The sequence below is a fragment of the Melanaphis sacchari genome, unplaced genomic scaffold (genome assembly GCF_002803265.2).
Source record: "Melanaphis sacchari strain LSU unplaced genomic scaffold, SCAv2.0 Contig36_pilon_pilon, whole genome shotgun sequence".
Taxonomy (NCBI): Eukaryota; Metazoa; Arthropoda; class Insecta; order Hemiptera; family Aphididae; genus Melanaphis; species Melanaphis sacchari.
Genome location: NW_020271232.1, coordinates 3,205,658 through 3,226,467, shown reverse-complemented (window position 1 = coordinate 3,226,467; position 20,810 = coordinate 3,205,658). Strand labels below are relative to the sequence as shown.

The window sequence follows — 20,810 nt, the reverse complement described above, 5'->3', positions numbered from 1 at the left end:
ATTCATTAAAAAAAAGGATACGTCGGGAAAGTTGTACTTTTACACGATGACAAATTTAACGTTAATTTTAACATTCATATATTCTCTTTATTGGATAATATTAAAAGATTAATTTTAAAAACAAGCATGCCGATTTATATATCTAACATGTTTCGTTTATTTCAAACAACATAATTTACCAACTGGTAATAAAGCACATTTTACAATAATTTATTATGGTCAAATGGCTAAGATAATATATTTATAAAGTATTTCCAAGGGGTGCACTACTTTGTGCTAAGAGTATAGCGAACCTGAGGCCCCGAGGTCAGAACTGACCTTAATTTATCTGTTCAGTCTGTTCCTCCCGATTGGAAGGGAAGGTTAAGCGCAAAGCTAACAACCCAGTCAACCCACCCTAGTAAAAATAATCTTTTTTTAAAACCTTCTACAAATAAACCTCGGATAATACTATAAGGATTTAAAACTAATTTTTGGAACACTGATTTTACGATAACGATATGGAATGCGACAAATTTGCATGGAACATGTGCAAATCAAAGTTTGCTGATGCCCTGAACACCTACAACAACAAAATAGCTGCTATACAAGAAATCAAATGGTTGGAGGTAACCGAGTAGGCCAACTATCAATTGGATACCACACAATATTTCTCTATAGAATTAAAAGTACATATCATTTCGGTTGTAATTTTGCAGATGTCTATGTTTCATAAAATATGATAGGTTTACAGTTCACTTATTTTCCTCCATAGTCTGTAATCAAAAGTCCTCAAGTTTCTCTCCCTTTGCTTGGTCATTGTTACACAACCATACGGGAAAGTCAGTCTTAAAATATCCTTGTATAATTATACTTTAGTTTTCTTAGATATCACTTTGGACGTCAAACATTTTGTCAATGCAAATGACGCTTTTAAGCGTTATTTATTCGAATGTTTATTTTTTTTTTACCACTCATTCTTTGTGTTTAATATTGCTCCAAAATATTTAAAATCCTCAATATCCTCCTCGCTCACAATGAGTTCCATTATCTTTGTTTTTTCTCAATATAGATTTCAAGACCTATATTCTTCGCTGCTTCTTCTATCACTCTGCAGGTTGTGTTAACTGTGTTTGCAAACTATTCACTTATTATACCTAAATCATCAGCGAAACCAAGGATCTGTATTTTCTTCTAATTAATTAATAAACAACATTCATTATTCTGTAGTATTCTTACTACCTCCTCCAATACAAAATTAAAAATTCCGGTCTACACTGTAAAAGTTCTTGGAGTTACATTTTACGCTCTCACTCTGTATTTTGTTTTTTCCATACTCATTTTAGTTAGTGCAATTAATTTATTTAGGAAACTGAACTCAAACATAGTATTGTAGATACTCTCTCTTTGGATGCTATCATAGTATCATACGCCTATTTAAAATCCATGAACTGTTACAGATTATTATTATTATTATTTCTATTATTATAATTATTATTTATTATTTTATTTTTATATGATCAATTTGATTCAGGGTTCCACCATCTATCATCATCCACGTAATTTTATGAATATCCTCTATAAAATATCCTATATGTCTAAAGGTTATCTTTATCAGTTATTACTAATGTTTTATTGTTAGCATTTGAAAAATAATATACAACGAGACGCTTACTCAGCACCTATAGTCTAACTTTTCAATTATATTTATCGACTAAATTTATGTAAGTACTTTTCTTTGAGTGATTATTAATATAAATTTTATTAATTGTGGTCATAAATTGAATACGTTTTTGTAGACGTATATTCGTGAATTAATATACTATTATTATTAAACTAATAAAATGTCGTATATACAGGTAATATGTATGTTAAATAATTAAATAGATTTTGTTTCTAATTTTATTTTTTTTTTATTCAAAAATATGACAAATATTAATTTAAAATTGACTGTATACAACAGCTTAATTGATATTTTTACTTAAAATATTTACCAAATTGCCTTACAATAAAGTCAGAGATTAAATATGTATTTTATTGTATGAAATACAAATATAATATACATATTATTATATGTTAATATTTAAAAATAAATGTTAACATAATAATATCATATAATTAGAATAATAAATGTTTTTATTTAGTAACAAACAAAGATGTAAAAAATTTAAAACCATTCAATTTGCTCGTATTTTTCTTATTATTTTTAACTATTTAATATTTTTAATATCTTTTTTTTATCAACCACCTAATTTGCATTGTTTTTACTATTTTTGTTTCACGGAGTTATAAAATTATTCATAACGAGATACAATAGTACATATATATATAATATATAAAATAATTTACATTTGGGGTTTTTTAGACACTCTTTTGAATTAATTTAATTTTTGTCAATGGTTTTCGTGCATACAATATTCTGTTGTTTGTATATCACTATGTAGGTTTCTTAAATGTTTCTCGTTACAGTAACTATATTATAGTTCATAATTTTAATTGGATTTAGGTTTACAATATTACACGTGAATTCAAATACAATAATATGAAGACACCCGGTAAAATCTGATGTTTTTTTTTTATTGATCTTATTTAAACTCAGCGACTATAAGGCCATTATCTATGCATAGGAACAGTAAGTTTTTTTTGTATGTAAAGTTTGTTTGTAAGGTTTGATTAGTAGGGTTGGAACACGTGTGTCATAGATTCGTCACTAAATTTTCGGATGGTCACCCATCCGAGAGCTAGCGACGCCAGCCAATGCTTGACATCAGAACACATTAGTGACAGAGGCTAACCGTCGTGCCACACCAGGTATTTTTTCAATATGATGTTTATATAATGTCCAAAGGTGAAATCAATTGTATACAAACATTGTAAATTTAGGTATGAAAATATTATAAAATATGTGGTTCGATAATCCTAATATTACGAGTATGTATTCATATTCTTAAAGTTTGAACACTATATTATAGGATACCATATTTTTGAATATTATAATAATTATTATAAAAGCACTATAAATGTTATTCAAACACGTTCATAAGTTCTTTGCAAATTTCATAACATTTCTTTAAAGATTATTTTTTTGAATAATTTAAATGATTATTATACTTGTTGTATAGTTAATAATAGTTAATAAGTCTATTTGGGTAGATTTTAAAACCAATGTCTGTTTATTGTTAGGGTGTGTGTGCAAAAGGGAAATGAGAGAATTACCAACTCTCGAGTCCTGCAGTACATTTACAATATGCGTAACGTCGAGATTAAGCTTTAGCTTGGGAATTATATTGCTGCTTCCTGTAGATACATTATTTTTCCCTAACGTTCTGAAATTTTAATTCAATTTTGCTACCTAGAAAAAAATAATGATGATTTTGGTATATTTGTAGGCTTTAGCACATGAGCCCATGATCGATGAAATAAAAAACCGTGTGTAAATATTTTTAACAAGCAAATATTTATATATAGAATGTTTATATGTTTTCAAAATACTTATACAAAACAGTACATTTATATAATAACTAGCCAAATTACCCGACTTAGACTGTGTGTAGTTTTTGTTTTCTCAAAATTTTACTCGATTTTATCAAGTGATAAATAGTAGTAGTAGCTGAATTATAAATAAAACAAAAATATCATGTTTCTAATTACCTATTCCAATGATTCTATAATTATAATTTATATAATATAATATTATTTATGAATATTTATAAATGATTCTATATTTAGTTGCTCATTTCTAATATGACACAAGTCAAAACCTCTTGGTATACCACATTTAGAGTTTTATTTTGTGGTGCATAAACGTATAAATGGTCAGGTCTCCTTACCAACTAAAAAATGCCACATACAATTGTCCATGTGAAAAACAGTTATTTTTCAAATCTACACCACAATAAATTAAAGTTTGACCTTAGACTTTGTTTATTGTCACCGCAAAACAGATTTTTTGGAAACTGCAGAACTCTTCTAAATTTAACTCGAAAACCGTTGAGGTATAATGATATTTTAGATACGTTATTAAAATGGGTACTTAATATCCTGGTTTTACATATTACATTGTTGTAATCAATAATATAACATTCATCAGATGGATTACATCCAAATATTAGTGATGTTGCAAATGTAGCAATTTAAACACAACATTGGATTTTTAAGGATATAAAATATCCAAAATCTTCAATAAATTGTTATTAATCGTATTGTACTTCTACGTACTAAGTTTCATTACGATAATACACACATAGCCAATACCCAATAGCATCATTTCCAATACAACCATTATACAAAATTTGAGAATCATTCACGTATTCAACGTCTGAATACATAAGTGTATTTGATAAAATAATACATTTTGTAGAATAAACGATGTTTGTAATTTTACGATATCCAAAAATACATTAATAACATCGTCGTATAAATACGATAATAATTTCTAAGGCAATCATTTTGCGTAGTAAATGACAATACTTTTTAATAACAATAAACAAACGCGCACTGATGAATTAAACGATTATAACTTCAGTAATGAAATACAATTCTCCCTCCCCTTCCCCTCAGGGAAAAAAATGAAAAATTGGGCAACGTGGTGACACTCAGGAAGGTATTTTGAACAACTCTGCGAAAAAAAATGAAAAAATGTTAAATAGTGTCGTCACAAAACGGGATTATAAAAAAGAGCTATTCTTTTATGTATATAAGGATGTAATGTATGAACAAAATAACCAATTTTTTTTTCGGATTAATATATATTAAATTCCAAAACTCTGTAGAATATTGATCTTACAATGATGAAAGTTTTTTTTAGTGTTAAGGCAATAAAAATTAATATGTTTAAAAAAATTTTACTTTGAATTTTCCAAGTATTTTGAGAAAGTAATTTTGAAAGATCAAAAATATATTGTACTTCAGTATGTAAGATTCAAAAGATGGTAATTATTGTTAAACAAAAAAAATATTAATGCAATGGTTGTTTAAATAATTTTTGCACAATTTGGTGACACGTAACGTGCATGTTCTATACTAGTAACGTACTCATATATTGCTTAAAACGCACACAAATTATTCAAGCTGTACTACACAAAATAGTTTACGTATACGTCATGACATATTATCGTCAATTATCATCAATTATTTGGTTTCACGAAACCCCAATTTTTTTTGATATGGTTTCTTTTGCAGGCCCATTTCTTGGTGTTTACAATCTACTACTTTATTTAATGATATCAGTGCATATATAGGTACTACACAATTCTGCAATGAGGCCAAGATCTAACAAATGATAAAACTCAAATAATAAAGATTTATAACATTCTAGATGTGTAAATTGCCAAGTTTGTATCCTATTGTTATACAAAAAAAAAAAAAGTTTTTCTACGGTTTTTTCTCTTCGCGCGAATCGGTTTCGCCTTTTTCGCGTCCGCGCGTTTTCTGATCGCGTAAAACGCGTCTTTTGCGAGCCGCGCGTGTGCCGTTTGTCCCTGAATTCCATTCGTAGCTGACAACGTTGCGTTCGGAAAACCAGCACAATGCACACCCGCAGTGTATTCTACAGTTGGTTATCGTATTGTCATATACTACTGTTTTTTTTTTTTTTTATTACAATTCAATAAATTATTTACCTGTATTGAATACGTATTTTTTGTTTTCGGTGAATTACATACCTATACATACCTATTCTTCCTATTACTTGAATCTAAATCGACCATAATATTAAGTAAGTTGGTATTTACATTTATTATACATTTATACATCTCTATATTCAATGTATTCAAAAATAAATATGTACTTAATATTACAATTAAGTAAATAATAATTAATTAATAAATAAATAATTTTATTATAAAAATTAAATTTCACGCAATATATTATAATATAAATATTGTATATTTTTACACATACCTAACAATGAGTTTAGTGAACTTAATAAACTAATATAAGATTAGCATTACAAATCTTAGTGAGTAGCTTATAAAATAATAATAATTTAATTTTTGAGTGAGTAAGCCGAAACAATTATGAAGAGAGGGAGGGGTTGAACCTCCCCAGGCAAGACCTTGCAGTCACCTATATTTTATAGGAGAAATTAATTATTAATATGGTAATAATAATTTTCTACTGTGGCCAGTTTAATTAAAAATTTAAATACGATTAACTATATTTTATGGTATAAATAACTATACTATATGGTATGATAATTATTACATTTCAATTTGTTATAGTAACATTTTTAGTTATAGCTAAAATAACTATGTTACATAATTATAATAACCATAATATATCAACCGAATACATATGGTAACTTTACCTTTAACGTATGGCTGTCACTAAACCACAACAAAATTTTGGTGTCGAATAACCATTTAAATGGTTATTTTAACCATTTTTTTTTTCGTTGCGTCTTACATCGTCTCGATGTTTTTAAAAAGTGCATCTGTGTGCGCTGGGCCACATCCTCGTCACCCGTAGTCGCCTCCACGGCCGACTTGATCTGTGACACCACCGGCATCTGGTTGGCGAAGTTAATTTGCGTCTGTCACGCCGCCTCCGAGTCGCCAGCGATAACCGGCACGGACGAATTTACTTGCAACACTATCGGAATGGTGTCCCAGAAACTAGCGTCCGCCACCAACGACACCAGCAGGAGCAGAACCGCGCTTGTACACGCCACCCTCGTCGGCCGTCTCATCATGAAGCGTGTTCTGCGACGATAGTTCCGGTATACCTATACGAATTATGTACAGAAATCGCAGCAAAGTCTCGACTTTATATCGGACACGTTACTACACGACTGATGCATGCACACACCTATGGAACCAGCTTTTAACACGGGATCGGCAAAAGATTACCATCTGCTGCAAACCAAAACTCTGGTAGTTTAGCAAACCACTCACTGCCTCAATGAATTGCATATAGGTATAGATGTGAAATACAAGATTCTCTATCTACTACCAAAGACTAAATGTCACTATATTATTGTATGCAATGATGCAGTAGGAAATACTTATGTTGTGCAACGAGAATTTCATACGTCGTAATTTTCATTCGTTTATGCGTTGTATGAAGACAGATCAGAAGTTACCCCAATAGTAACTTATATTTACTTACAATAATCTGCAGATGAAAGAATTTATGTTTTGTGTGCTAGTGAAGTATTTATCATGTTTAAAGGTGATCTATATTTAACTATGTTTAACAGACTTAGTTGCAATAACACAAACGATGCTATTATGGCCTATGGGTTATGCCGCAAGTCGAGTAATTTCCATTCGTTTACAATGTGCAGGTCATCTCATACTAATTATACAGTTATAGTAGTTAGCCAGTAGCCACGTTTCGAACAAAACTTTTTATTCAAAATTAGTGTTTATCTATACTGTGCGATTGTGATAGTCAAGTAATCCCGTGTTTTAGAGCGTACCTAGATCTGAAATACAAGATTTCAACAACATCACGCTATCGGATCATGCCACTGATGATGCTACCAAATTTGACAGGTGCTCACTTAAAAGAACTTATAACTATAAATACGTTATTTTGATCAAAGTAAGCAAACTATTACATATTATGCATTTAAAAATCGTATACCTATGTGCAATAAAAAATCGTAAAATACAGAAATATGCAGTATATGTCAAAAAATGACAAAATAGGTAAAATAAAACTATATACTTCAGATCTATTGACTATAAATCAAACTTGTAGCTTACCTAGCTATTTTTTGATTGTTCAGAAAAAACATGCAAATGCATATAAATGGGCTCAGTGACGCGACCAGGATTTATTCAAGGGGGGAATCCAAATAAATTTATTTATCTACTGTTTTTCTGTTCTTTTCCTTAAATAATAAATTTATTTTATTACTTGATAAATAAAATTATATTATTTAATATACATATTTTGTATACTTTAAAATTTATATTTACAATGTATGTCAATTAATTATTATTATTATTCCAATTAAGTTATGATATAGTCATTACTCATTAAACATTAGTCTTAATATTGATTTTATATATACATCGAATTCGACGTGTTATTAACAAAATAGAAAATCTAATAATCAATCTAATCAATAAAATTTGATAAAAATTTCAGGGTAACTTTGAAAAATAAAAATAAATATTATAACATAACCCAGTGGGAGGGTCCGTTGTCCACACCCCTGGGTTCGCTATACTGTCGGGCCCTATTTATAATTCTAATAACATTATTATCATCAGAAGACCATGAGGGTGGTAGTGCAAACAGAATAAATCGATATAAATGATTATATTATTATGATGATTTAAACATGGATTTGGACTAAAACGGGCACGGCATGATTAAGTTATTGTACGATAATAATCGCTTGTTAAATATATATCTAGTGCAATTTTGGCGACCTCAACACACGCGTGCTGTACCGTGTAAGTACGTGTATACGTGATGGCGAGGATAAACAACGAATACAGGTGCCGCGAGGGCATATCTATTTGAATAGATAATATAATATTATGAACATACGTATTTGCGAAACAGGCGTTCCAAAACGATTTAAAATATTCATGAAGTTTTCCTCTCGAATTCTCTTCATTTCTGCACTGCAGGCGCATTTTACGATATATATGATAATTACAATCGGCCGTTTGCTGAATCGGGTGTCCGTTCAATGTGTTTACAAATATTATGCATTTTTTGTAATAAAATATCAAATCCGACGTGCGCACACTTCATCATCAGCATATAATATACTTTTTATCTACAACTGCAGTATTTTTCTGTATTATTATTATTATTATTTATTATTATTATTTTTATTATTAATATACACTTTCCGAGTGTGATGACGTATCGTACGCTTAATAATATATAACACTCGGTGTTACATTTATTATATATAACATGATGATGATAATAATAAATAATAATATATTGCGAGCTGCTTGAATTAATGAACACCCATCGTCACAAACAAAGTGTTGTCATGTCTAATATTTTACTAATTTTTTTCTTTCTAATCAAATATTTGTTATTTCTTCAAAAACAGAAACACTTGTATATCACGAATTCATATAACCAAAATTTTCTAAAGTAATCTTCAGTACTTATAAATTCATGATGAAAAGACCTGCAAATAATCGCATGTAAAGTTACCTATAAAAATAAAAATTTTCAAAATTTGGCAAATAATTGTGAAGTGAAAAATTCTTTTGTAAGTTTTACTCCGCTAGTCTAAATTTGAGATTATGTAAAACATGTATTATTTTTAATTTAACTTAAAAATGTTCACACAAATATTCTTCTTATAAAAACTTTTATAATTGTCACTTAGTAAACTTAGATACTTACTAAAAATAAAAAATAAGATAAAAAGTATTTTAAATATTATGCTACATTATTTGTTAGTATAATACCTAAATTTCTTTTTTTTTAAATATAATAGTTAACTAAGGCTATTAAAAAAATCATCATGTGTACTATGTTGTAAATTAACATTGTATACTTATCTGAAATTTTATTTCCTGACGTTTTAAAAAATATTGAATGTGCTTAAATTCTCTTCATTTTGTTTCATTTATCTCTAAAATATATGCAAGTATATTATAAAGGATATAGCTTCTTTTAACCTAAACCTCTAACCTAATGTTTATGTAACGAAGATTAAAAAATATATTCGCTACTCGTAATTTATTCACGATAATTCAAACGTATCAACAACAATGGACCCAAAAGGGTTTAGGGAATCGTGGGTCATCCACCGTAAATTTTCAATTTTTTTCAAGTTTATAATTTCAAAGTCAACAAAAAAAGCAATTTGCATACAGTATAACTGTAGTAAGTTTACAGCCATGTTCCATTCTATGAACATTTTAAAACATACCTACCTACTAAAAATACTTCCAAAACCTACAATAAACTGCTTATATATAAAGATTCGAATACATTGTTTTACAGTTACAAATTTACAGTGCACAGTAAATTAAAAGTACGATTATCATTTATCATATTTTAAACAGGACTAAATATATAATTTTATTGATTTCAGCTATTAAAATCAGTATAAGTTGATCTTACATTATCTTCGCAGTTAAAATACAACATTAGTTTTAATTATGATTTTAACTAGAATAATATTATGAATGTTTTACCAATACATCTTCAAACACACCTAATTTTTAATCATGCATCATCTACAATTTATAAATATAGTATATTGGTATTACTCATAACGAAAAATTATTAACCGAAAATACGTAGATGTAAATAATAAAATTTAATAAGTATGAAAACAAAATTTTTAATGATTGAAACCAACGATTTTTCACGTCTTGTCAATCCAGTGAACAAATTAAGTTATTATACATTCATTTCAGTCGTGGGTAATTTATATTGTTGGTTTTAATTTAATAATTATTGCATAACCATTTCCGTTAGTCAAATTTTCGATTTAATTAATATGATATTCGAATTATTGTACGATTGGGCGGCGTTGTCGTGCAATAATAATAATTAATAATACGTAGCAATGAAACATTCCCATAATTAGATCGTTGAAACTCTCGCCCTCATCCAACCACCAACAGACACCGTCAACAATCATTATTGTTTTTGAACCTTACCAAAACTTTTTACGACCGTCGTACTATAAAATACGCACTTACTGAGGATTATCTGCATACGTGCAACCACCGTATAAAGGTAGATTGTACTACCTGAGGTTATTTTTATTTTTTATTTTTTTATCCCTGTGTAAGATTTGCTTAGGATATTCTTGTAATAGGTCCCCTAGCTTACCACCAAAGGATTGGTTTTATATACATATTTTATTCTTTCTATATATCTGTTTGAACAAACCATTACAAAATATGCTATGTATATAATATTATTATTATTAAACTGCATTTGGTCGCTTAAGCAGTTTCGCCCTTGTGTTCCACGCTATCTAGGTATATACATATATGTATCGAGTATTAAACCATAAAAATAACCCGGAGCGAATAAATAAAAAATATCAACTGAAAAATATTCACTTGGTAGCGCTAGCAACAAAGATGATTTAATTTATCGCCCATATATATTACTTACGTGACTACACGTCCTATACACATACACAAAGATAGTATTGTAAGCGTATTTAATCGAAGACATTCTTGGGCCAGGATTAATCAAGATAGGTGTAAATATATACATTAGAGTACCTACACAAAATAAACATGTAAATTATATGATTCTTTTTATTTTATTTTATTTTTAATGATTAAAGTAATTTATATAATTTACTACCTATTCATTTAAACATCAAAAGTACTATTAAGTAGTTGTGGTTATTTATTCAAATGACAATACTATAAATATAAAAACAAACTAATTTATTAGAGACTACAGTACAATATAAATCTATACCACAAAAACAACAACGCCCTAGAATAATGAAAGCTATTCAAATTATTTAGTTTTTGTGGAAAAAAAAACATCATAATATTCCCTATATTTGCTGTTATCTTAAACTATTTTTTCTTAAAAGTAAAGACGATAAAAATATAATGTATTATATCGCTGCGCTATCCGCAATTTAAAAATGTGAGATCTGACGCAATCACACATCTGATTATTAATTATTATTATTATTATTGAACTAATTATTATATGCACATGAATTATACTTATCTTACATCATATTATTTAATTTAAAATACCGTTTGAATTAAAAATATATTATAGAATTTCGTAGAGAAAGTGCTTTTACACGCAAGTGTACTCATTTCAAGTGACTGTTAAAACTCGCAGTTATTAAACACTTTATACCTTTATTTTTGAAAATTTGTCATTTTCAGTAGAGTTTAACACTAATTCTGCGTACAATGTTCTTACGGGTGTCATTACTTTTAATTTACTTTGATATAGAATTTCCGCATCTCTATTTGGTTAGCACCTTTTAATTGGTTTTTCTGTCTGTATGTACTCAAGTACTTTCAGATCTTATACTACACCAAATATATTTCAATTCCAATACACACATAATATATAGCTCCATGTGTTAAATTGTAAACTGTTTCAGAACCCTCTTCAAGTAAACAAAAGTTAGTATAACATTAAATTAAACATTTAACTGTGAAACTTTAAATTTAAATTTATCCGATAGTACGAAATTATTTACTGATATAGTATAAATATAATATTTAATAATACATTATATTACATTGAATAGAATATTTAAATATTATACTCAAGATTAATTAAATATACTTATAAAATTAGAGCAATAGTTATTATTTATTGTAATATTATAATTGTTTGTATTGTAGGTAAGGTTCATTACGAATAACACCATTTAAAAAATAAAACACGAAACAATGATAGACGTCGGATACTTTCTTCAAAAATTTGGGTATTCCGACGTGTTTATTAGTTATGGATATATTTTTTTTTACTATTCTAATTTATAAATATATGTTATTAATTTTATCTTAGCATTTAATTATTATGACATTATTTATTCTTTTATATGGTATACAAACTAAATTGATTTAGGCACGCTTTAAATAAAAAGCAATTCGATAGTCCGTGATTTTATGTAAAAAATAAACCTTTAAATAAACTTCAATGTATGAAAAGTAAACATCAATGTAAAAAATAATTTGAAAAAATCTTTCAAAAATGAATTTTGTTATTATTGTTGTTGACGTCATAGGAACATTCAAAATAATACTAATAACAATGCAATTTAAATTTGTTTTAAAAGTATTTTTATTCTAACTAAATTACTAAAACTAAGTATATTTTTTACAAATAAATTAATTCAAAACATTTTTTTTTTTGTAAAATCGTTTATTTCAAATAAACGGCGTCTCATTTAGTTTTTTTTTTTTAATATTATAAAACATAAATATCTCAAGAAAAAAAATATACAATAATTTAAAAATTATCCAAAAACCAAATGTTTAAACAGAATAAAAAATGAGTCTATAATTTTAGAACGTGTACCGGTATTAATTTTTAAACTTACGTTTCTTATGAAAAATATTTTATCATCACTCCTGAACGAATTTACTTTTTAATTTAATATCCAATAAGCCATTGCATATTTTATGTATATATAAATGTATATAAAAAACCAATAAGGAAAATATTTTAATCTCAAAATTCCAGCGTATCCTCTTATTTTGTTGTAAATTGCTGCAATTGGTGTAATATGTATATTGTTTATGTATACTGCACCTATACATCATAAGTCAACCACCCGTTCGTCTGCACCTGCCGACGTGCCGGGTGATTATATTATATTCAGGTTCAAATTAACATAGATTTAAAATTGAGATTTTTCTCCAAGGTGGAAAATGTGTAAGGAGACAGTTCTCACATATTCATATAGTATTATATAATAAACATGAAATATTTATTTTAATAGCTCCTTAATTAGTTTAGATACCAAACATATATATTGATCCAAAGCCACTCGGGTCCTTAATTTTTCTCTGATTATGTCCCCTATATTGATGAGTGAACGGTAAATATATAATAACATAACAAAACCGTCACATAACAGCAACGAGATAAGTTACACCTGTCGCGATTATTGATTGAGATGGATGCGATTTTTCAGGAGACGTTGGACACCGGCGATGACGGAGAATGTAGTTCCGGCTCGCAGGACAACATCGAATACGTTCGCCGGAAACGCCGGTTACGCCGAAAGCAGAACAAACTCCCGTGGTCCGTGGTCAATCCAGACGAGAATTTCTACTTCAACTGGCTAATGGTGTTAACAGGCTGCACGCTGTACAACCTGTGGACGGCCATTGTCCGACAAAGTTTGCCAGAGTTGCAGAGCATAGCTTCTCCATGGTGGTCGACCATGGACGCATTCAGTGACATCGTGTTTCTGTTGGATGTGGCCGTCCAGTTCCGCACCGGTTATCTTGAACAAGGCCTGATGGTATACAATACCAGCAAATTGGCCGGTCATTATATCCGGTCCCGATCGTTCCTGTTCGATCTCATAGCACTCACGCCACTGGATCTGATACAGTTAAAAATAGGCGTGCACCCCATACTCCGATTCCCTAGATTCATCAAGGTAAGGCATTTTATACAAATATATTTAAATATTATAATACACAATATATCAGTATTAATTTCTAATAAAACTATAAGAAAATACATAAAATAATATATAAGTTAGGAATTCGTTTCATGCAACGATATTATCATATCGCTTGGTGTATTTCTCATCAAATTATACCTATATAGGTATTTATACTGTAAAATAAAATAATTCATTATTTTAATATTACAAAAAATTAATATATTACATAATATGTACCTATATTGCTTATAATATTATTATTGTTTAAAACATCTTTATTAGATGCGTATAAATTGTCCTTATCGCCTAGACTATCCGTTGTTAAACATAAATTAGTTTTGATGCAAACTAGTGTTAGATATAAACAAAATTGGTTTTATATATAATTTATATTAGTTTAACATTTCAAAAAAGTGTAACTATCTGCATAATATATTACTATAAATAAATAACGAAGAGTAAATTTCTAAACTTAGTTATCTTTTAAAAATTAAAAGAATAACTTACCGAATTTTAATAAATTGTAATACATGCACAATAAGGGAATTATTTTTAAACATAACGCTTCCATTCAAAATATTGTATTTCCATAAAAAAATCTAACGTAGATATTACTATTTTTTTAATCTAGTTATTGATGTTATTATTTATTTATATTTTTTTATGATGAGTGATATTTTTAATTTTACGAATATATTCCGAAATGAAGTATTTTTATGGAAATTCCGACGAATATGAATATCAAATATTGAACCAGCGTTTTTTTTATGCATTTAAAGTTTATTCAAGAGTCAGATATGAGTTGACAGCAGGTAATACTCCTCGATATCGTACAACTCTTCAACTACTCCTACAGCACTTGTCTAAACTTTAAATACATTTTTGTTAGTTTAATATTCGTTATTCGAATAAATTGAGATGTTCATAAAAATTTAATTAATTTTTTTATACTATATATAATAATTCACAAAATTACTGATAAAATATTATAAAACAAAAAGCATAAAAATTGATAAATTTTATATGTAAAACAAATACCGCAAAAACAATGTTTTTTTATAATTTAAAAAATATATAAACGTTAAATAATAAAATGTTCTGTATTAATTAAAAGTATTATGCATACATCTAATGAAATAATATAAAATTCTATTTAAACGACAACAGTATATTATTTAGAATTAAGTCTATGTGTTTGAGAAAACATTCTATTAGTGTTTTAAAAAATAAACGCAGATGAATGATGATCTACTGTAGTGAAGGATCAGACATCCAAGAACTATAAACCGGTACATTCACTCATTTTTTATTTTAAGCCGACTTTTAGGTTATTGATTGTACAATAGATGTATTTAAAAAAATATTTTTTGCTTATAAAAAACTTTAAAATCTTTTTAACAGAGACACGACACAAAACATACGATTCGCTTGTAATTTAATAAATAATTATAGGTACGTAATATTATCAATACAATAACCAGATAACGCACATGACGTATAAAATATAGTTATAGTTAAAAAATGTCTCGTCGCATGTATTAATATAGTAACATTTATACCGATTTTTAAGTACTACTATGTTTTAATTTATGGCAATATAAACTTTTATTATAAAACGAGTGACTTCTAAAAAAATTCGTATTTTTTTTTAACAAATAACAATTGAAGGACATTTTCTTGTTTAGAAAAAAACAAGTTTATGGTTTTTGTATCGTAACAAGACAATCCATAAAAACCGTAAAAATCTAAGTATATTTGAAAATATGATCTACTATATTATTAATGTATTATATTAATAGTATAACACTGTCAAAAGTCAGAATTTGAATAATTGTATATACTTATATATGGATACAAAAACATAAAAATGAGGGAATCGTGCTTAAAAAAAAACACCATATAAATAAATCGTGACTTTTTTTGAGTAAATGTCTCTTTTACGAATAAACACCACATGTGTGACTGGTGAGGTTTCGTTCGATTATGATGGTGTTACGCGCGTATGGATTATTTCTCAGGAAACCTTATCCGATTCGACGACAGAGACCGATAATAAATGCCACATGCTTCATCCTATTTTTTTCAAACTTTTTTTCTCTTGTGAAAACGTGCACGTACATTAGTCAAATTGTTCAATACCGTACAAATATACCGTTTACCAATAAATGACTATTCACTTGATAGTCGATATCTGATCCAACGTATGTACCTTATATATAGGTAACACTGCACACGTGGTGGTTATGAAATATACACTGCAACTATACATTTTTTTTCACAAAACGTTTTCTGATTTTTTTTTTTTTATCATCGTGACCGTCAAAGAAAGCCGTTTCGGATTTTTCTCATTTTCAAAAATACTGGGCATAGGCGTGCATCTCTTTTGGTTAGTTATAATAACAATACAGGCACTAGGCAGTTTATCTCATCTAAAATAAATGTTAATCCGAAACCCCTTTCATTTCATCTTCAATAGATCTTACAACGAAATATGGTTTTTATATACAACAAATAAATCGATTAACTTTGTAAAATATTTTTTATGAGATAATAGGATATTTTAGGAGAAAAATTCAAGTACGTATACAACAGCATTATAAGAACTAATAAAATAAATAATATTATTATTATAAACATAATAAGGTAATAGTTCATTAAGATACTGGAAACGGATTGATGGTTTTTCGTTTATTCTTATGATCCTAAACAAACTCCCATACCAGTAATAATAAACAAGCGTTTACTTAAATTTAACAGTGATAATTAAAATAAATATTAATTAATACAAAGAAGAAAAATTTTAATTAAGATTTTTTTTATAATTAACTGTATTTTCTGAATTTTAAGATTTTTCTAATATTTTAATTTTGTTTTCCTTTAATGTCTATATTTATTTATTTTTTTTAATTATAATATATTTCTTTAATCGAATTATTTTTTTTTAACTTTATTTTTATCGTATTTTTGGTCAATAATTAGTAAAAATATTTCAAATATAATATATATTTATTTTTTATATTTTATACTTTTTTAATTCACAAAATTAATTTTTTCAATATTTTTATATATTATACTCCAACTTTATTTAACTTCCATCGGTTTGTTGTCTTTTGTTACATTCCATGAAATTCAAAAAAATATATAATATTGTTTGATGTATAATACTATAATTATTAATTATATATTTCACATCTGTAGGTTCTATACAGCTCTATCGCGATTATTTATTCACAAAAAATAAGTTATTACGGTACTATAATAATTGAATACCTGCACAATCAATCAACTTTCTCAAATACAAATAAAATTGATAGTATATATTTGATATAAATATGCTGTTCCCATGTACATGCCTATATAATCTCAAATGAAACAAAATTATGCGTTTTCTATATACATTATATTTACATGGACCAAAAATTATTATTATTATTTTTTTTTTGTGTCTCAAATTTTTAATGTTTAAAGTCTATCGTTTTGACCTTTAGGTTAAAAACATATTATTTTAGATCGGAATGTTGGAGTAGCTGATCAATTGGTTTTACAATAAGTGTCGTTCTGTTTGTTTGTTTTTTTTTTTTGTTTTGTTCTTTTTTTTTACTCGGTTTATTTCTTCTGTAAACGCATTTTTGGGCGTTTCGCCATACTACTATAATGTATTTCGATCAATCGTTTTGAAATTGAACACAGATTATAATAAAATACCTACTTAAGAAAAGTCATTGCTTGGTTTACCGGAAAATGATCCAGCTCGTTAAAATCTCGACCTGCTTGGGTGTTTTATTTAGTTTTTTCAAATACTTTTTCTGACCATCACAAAATTTGAAAAAAAAATAACTGTAAATAAAGCATCCAAACAGGTCAGGATTGTAATGAGTTTGGATCATTTTCGATAAACCAAGTACAGAAACGATTTTTAACTTAAACGTAAAAAAAAAATAATGATAAATCATTCACATCGCATATTCATAATAATAATACAATACTGCAATGGCTGAGACTTTCAACAAATTGAGTAAATTCCAACAACCAGAATCTATATATCCTGACAGTTCAGAACCTTTTTTTTCATTTAAATGATCAGTCTTCATCACCATATAAATACACGTTTATGGTATTCATCACTTGGACTACCGTACAGTGCATAGATAGGTATTGTAATTCTTTTAACTACAAATTATATCATTATTATAGGTGATTAGTGATTACTTTAAAGTAAACATTAATTACGCCTAGAAAAGTATTAACGTTGTTTTTGAAAATAGTTTTTTGTATAATCTTATAAACTATAAGTAATAACATTTTTATAAATTGTTACCGTTATTATTTTTATTTTTTATATTTTTTTTGAATGAAACCATTCATTGTTTAATTAAAAATCCATAGCAAATTGTTTTTGTTAGAACTATTATTTATAAATTTAAATTTCTGAACTAATAGTTAATTTAAATTATAACTTATGAATAATTAAAACAGTAGACCAATATTTAAGTGATACTTCTGTACCAGTCCACCTCACCCATCTAAATTTTAAATATTTATAACTAGTTAATCAATTTTCAACAAAATAAATTTTTTTTTATTGTACGTCATTTAAAATTAAATTTCCATAGATAAACACTTGAAATATTCAATAAGTATTTATATTCTATTTCTTTTAGGTATATAATGTAATTTATAAAATATTTTAAGTATTTTTAAGATATTTCTCCCTATAAATGATAATAAAAACGATTTTCAATGACAAAAACTTAAAATTAAGTCACAAATTGTTGTTATATCAATTAAAAAATATTAAAAATACATGGGCACAATTTTTTCTTATAGACATCTGAAATTTAAATTTTAACAAAAGTAGATAATTTAACTAAAAATAATGATTTTTTTCTTTAACAATTTAAGTTATTCAAAATTATTTATCAGCTCACTGATTAAAATGATGTAATTTTATCAGTAGAAATCTACTTAATTACATGTCAATTCTAATATGTTTTATGATTGATTAAAAACATATTATTTTCATTGATTATTATCAATTAATAAAAAAAAAAATATATAGAGTAAAAACCTATTATTTCAAATAGTCTATGTTCATAATAAATACAACTAACAGGAAAAATAATCGATTTAGCTGGTTTATCTTTATAAATTATTTTGATTTTTGATATTCCAACTATACAGGCTAAATTATTATTCAATATAAATTTAATACAATAAACCGATTCGTTTAAATTTTAAGTATTTGCATTTGCCGTATTTTTAAATGACTTTCAGATTGTCTAGACAAGATTAAATTGAATAGAATAAAAAACTTTGTTAACCTATCATATATTTACTGAAATAAAGTTTCTATGAAACTTTTTAAATTGTTTCTAAATAGTATTTTGTAAAATTCAATTTACGTATTTTAAATTATAACAAACAAAAAATAAGCCACAATAGTGTCAAGCACCTATATCAAATACAAAAAAAAAAACAACATAAATTGAAAATTCAATTTAAATTCAGTTTACCTTATAATTTGTACATAATTTCCAAACAACGTTATCGATTTATAATTTGTGAAAATGTTTTTATATTGTTCGATAAAGATAACATATTACATAATTAGGTTCTAAAGTATAATAATAATATCATAATTAATTTATTAACATTTTTATTCGCAAAATGAGTATACTTTTATAAATAAATAAAATGAATACCATTGTAATATTTTGTAAATTGCGATAATTTATAGTATGCATTTAGGTGTTTTTAAATTTTTAGTCTACTCCTTAATTCAAATATTGATACATTATTATTATTTATTAACTATATTGATCATTTGTTATACAACGAAATAATGTCAAAACGTACATGTTTTCGGAGCCGGGAGTAAAAAATGTAATACTCATATTAAGGATAAAGTGCCATAAGTAATAACCCATGACAGAAATTAACGATTGAAAATTACTCTCGCAGTAATACAGTATTTAAAGAATAAAATTAATAGAAACTTAAAAGTTTTAACCCACAGTATTTAGCGTTAATAATAATACAATTCCGGGTGACGATTAAATTCAAAACGACACATATAGCGAAAAGGGGTGGTAGTTTATTAATGGCGTATTAATATGATATAGGTACCAGCTATATAATACACTTTTTCGTGTATGTATATATATGCGAAATGGAAGTTTATTGCATATCGATCAGTTTGGGTAATTTAGTGCACTGTTGTTATATAATATCGTAATTAAACAATGCGCGTAATAAATTTAATAATACTATATACGATCATTATTATTATATTATTCGGTTTCGCGAAGGATTTGGGGATAATGTATAGTTAGTAATGATAGATGTACGCGTCAAATCAACGTAACAAAGTCGCCGTTCGCATTTTAATAAAATATATATTTTTTTCTCGTATATCAGACTTACAGCAATCCATATCCTTGTATAAACCAACTTTTTTTTATGTTTTATTCTTTGTTTGCTTTATGATTTTAATAATACAATATTATATTTGTATATAATATTGCATAACTATAATGTCTTTAATCATAAATAACCTCGTGTAAATTGAGTGGACCTTCTGGTAGACGAGGTTTGACGTTCCGTGATGGATTTCGAACGTACACCGACAAATTTAACATTGCTGACATGTTTTTTGGTTACGTTTTGATGATATTAATAGCGGCCTGCTCTCCACGTTTTCATTTTTGACGGGTAAACGCGGGACAGGAGAAAAAATCATCTAAAACTAGGTCGCCTCCAAGCC

At 27.1% G+C, this 20,810-nt stretch overlaps 1 protein-coding gene across 3 annotated transcripts in view; it reads left to right on the top strand.

The window, feature by feature from the left end:
* The window catches only part of LOC112597001, a 113,701-nt gene that overhangs the window by 81,416 nt on the left and 11,475 nt on the right, over positions 1-20,810 (top strand). For all 3 annotated transcript variants that reach the window (XM_025342900.1, XM_025342899.1, XM_025342901.1), the window contains one exon: positions 13,565-14,038. In XM_025342900.1, the coding sequence (XP_025198685.1) occupies positions 13,565-14,038 (474 nt within the window). The remainder of the gene's footprint in view (positions 1-13,564; positions 14,039-20,810) is intronic.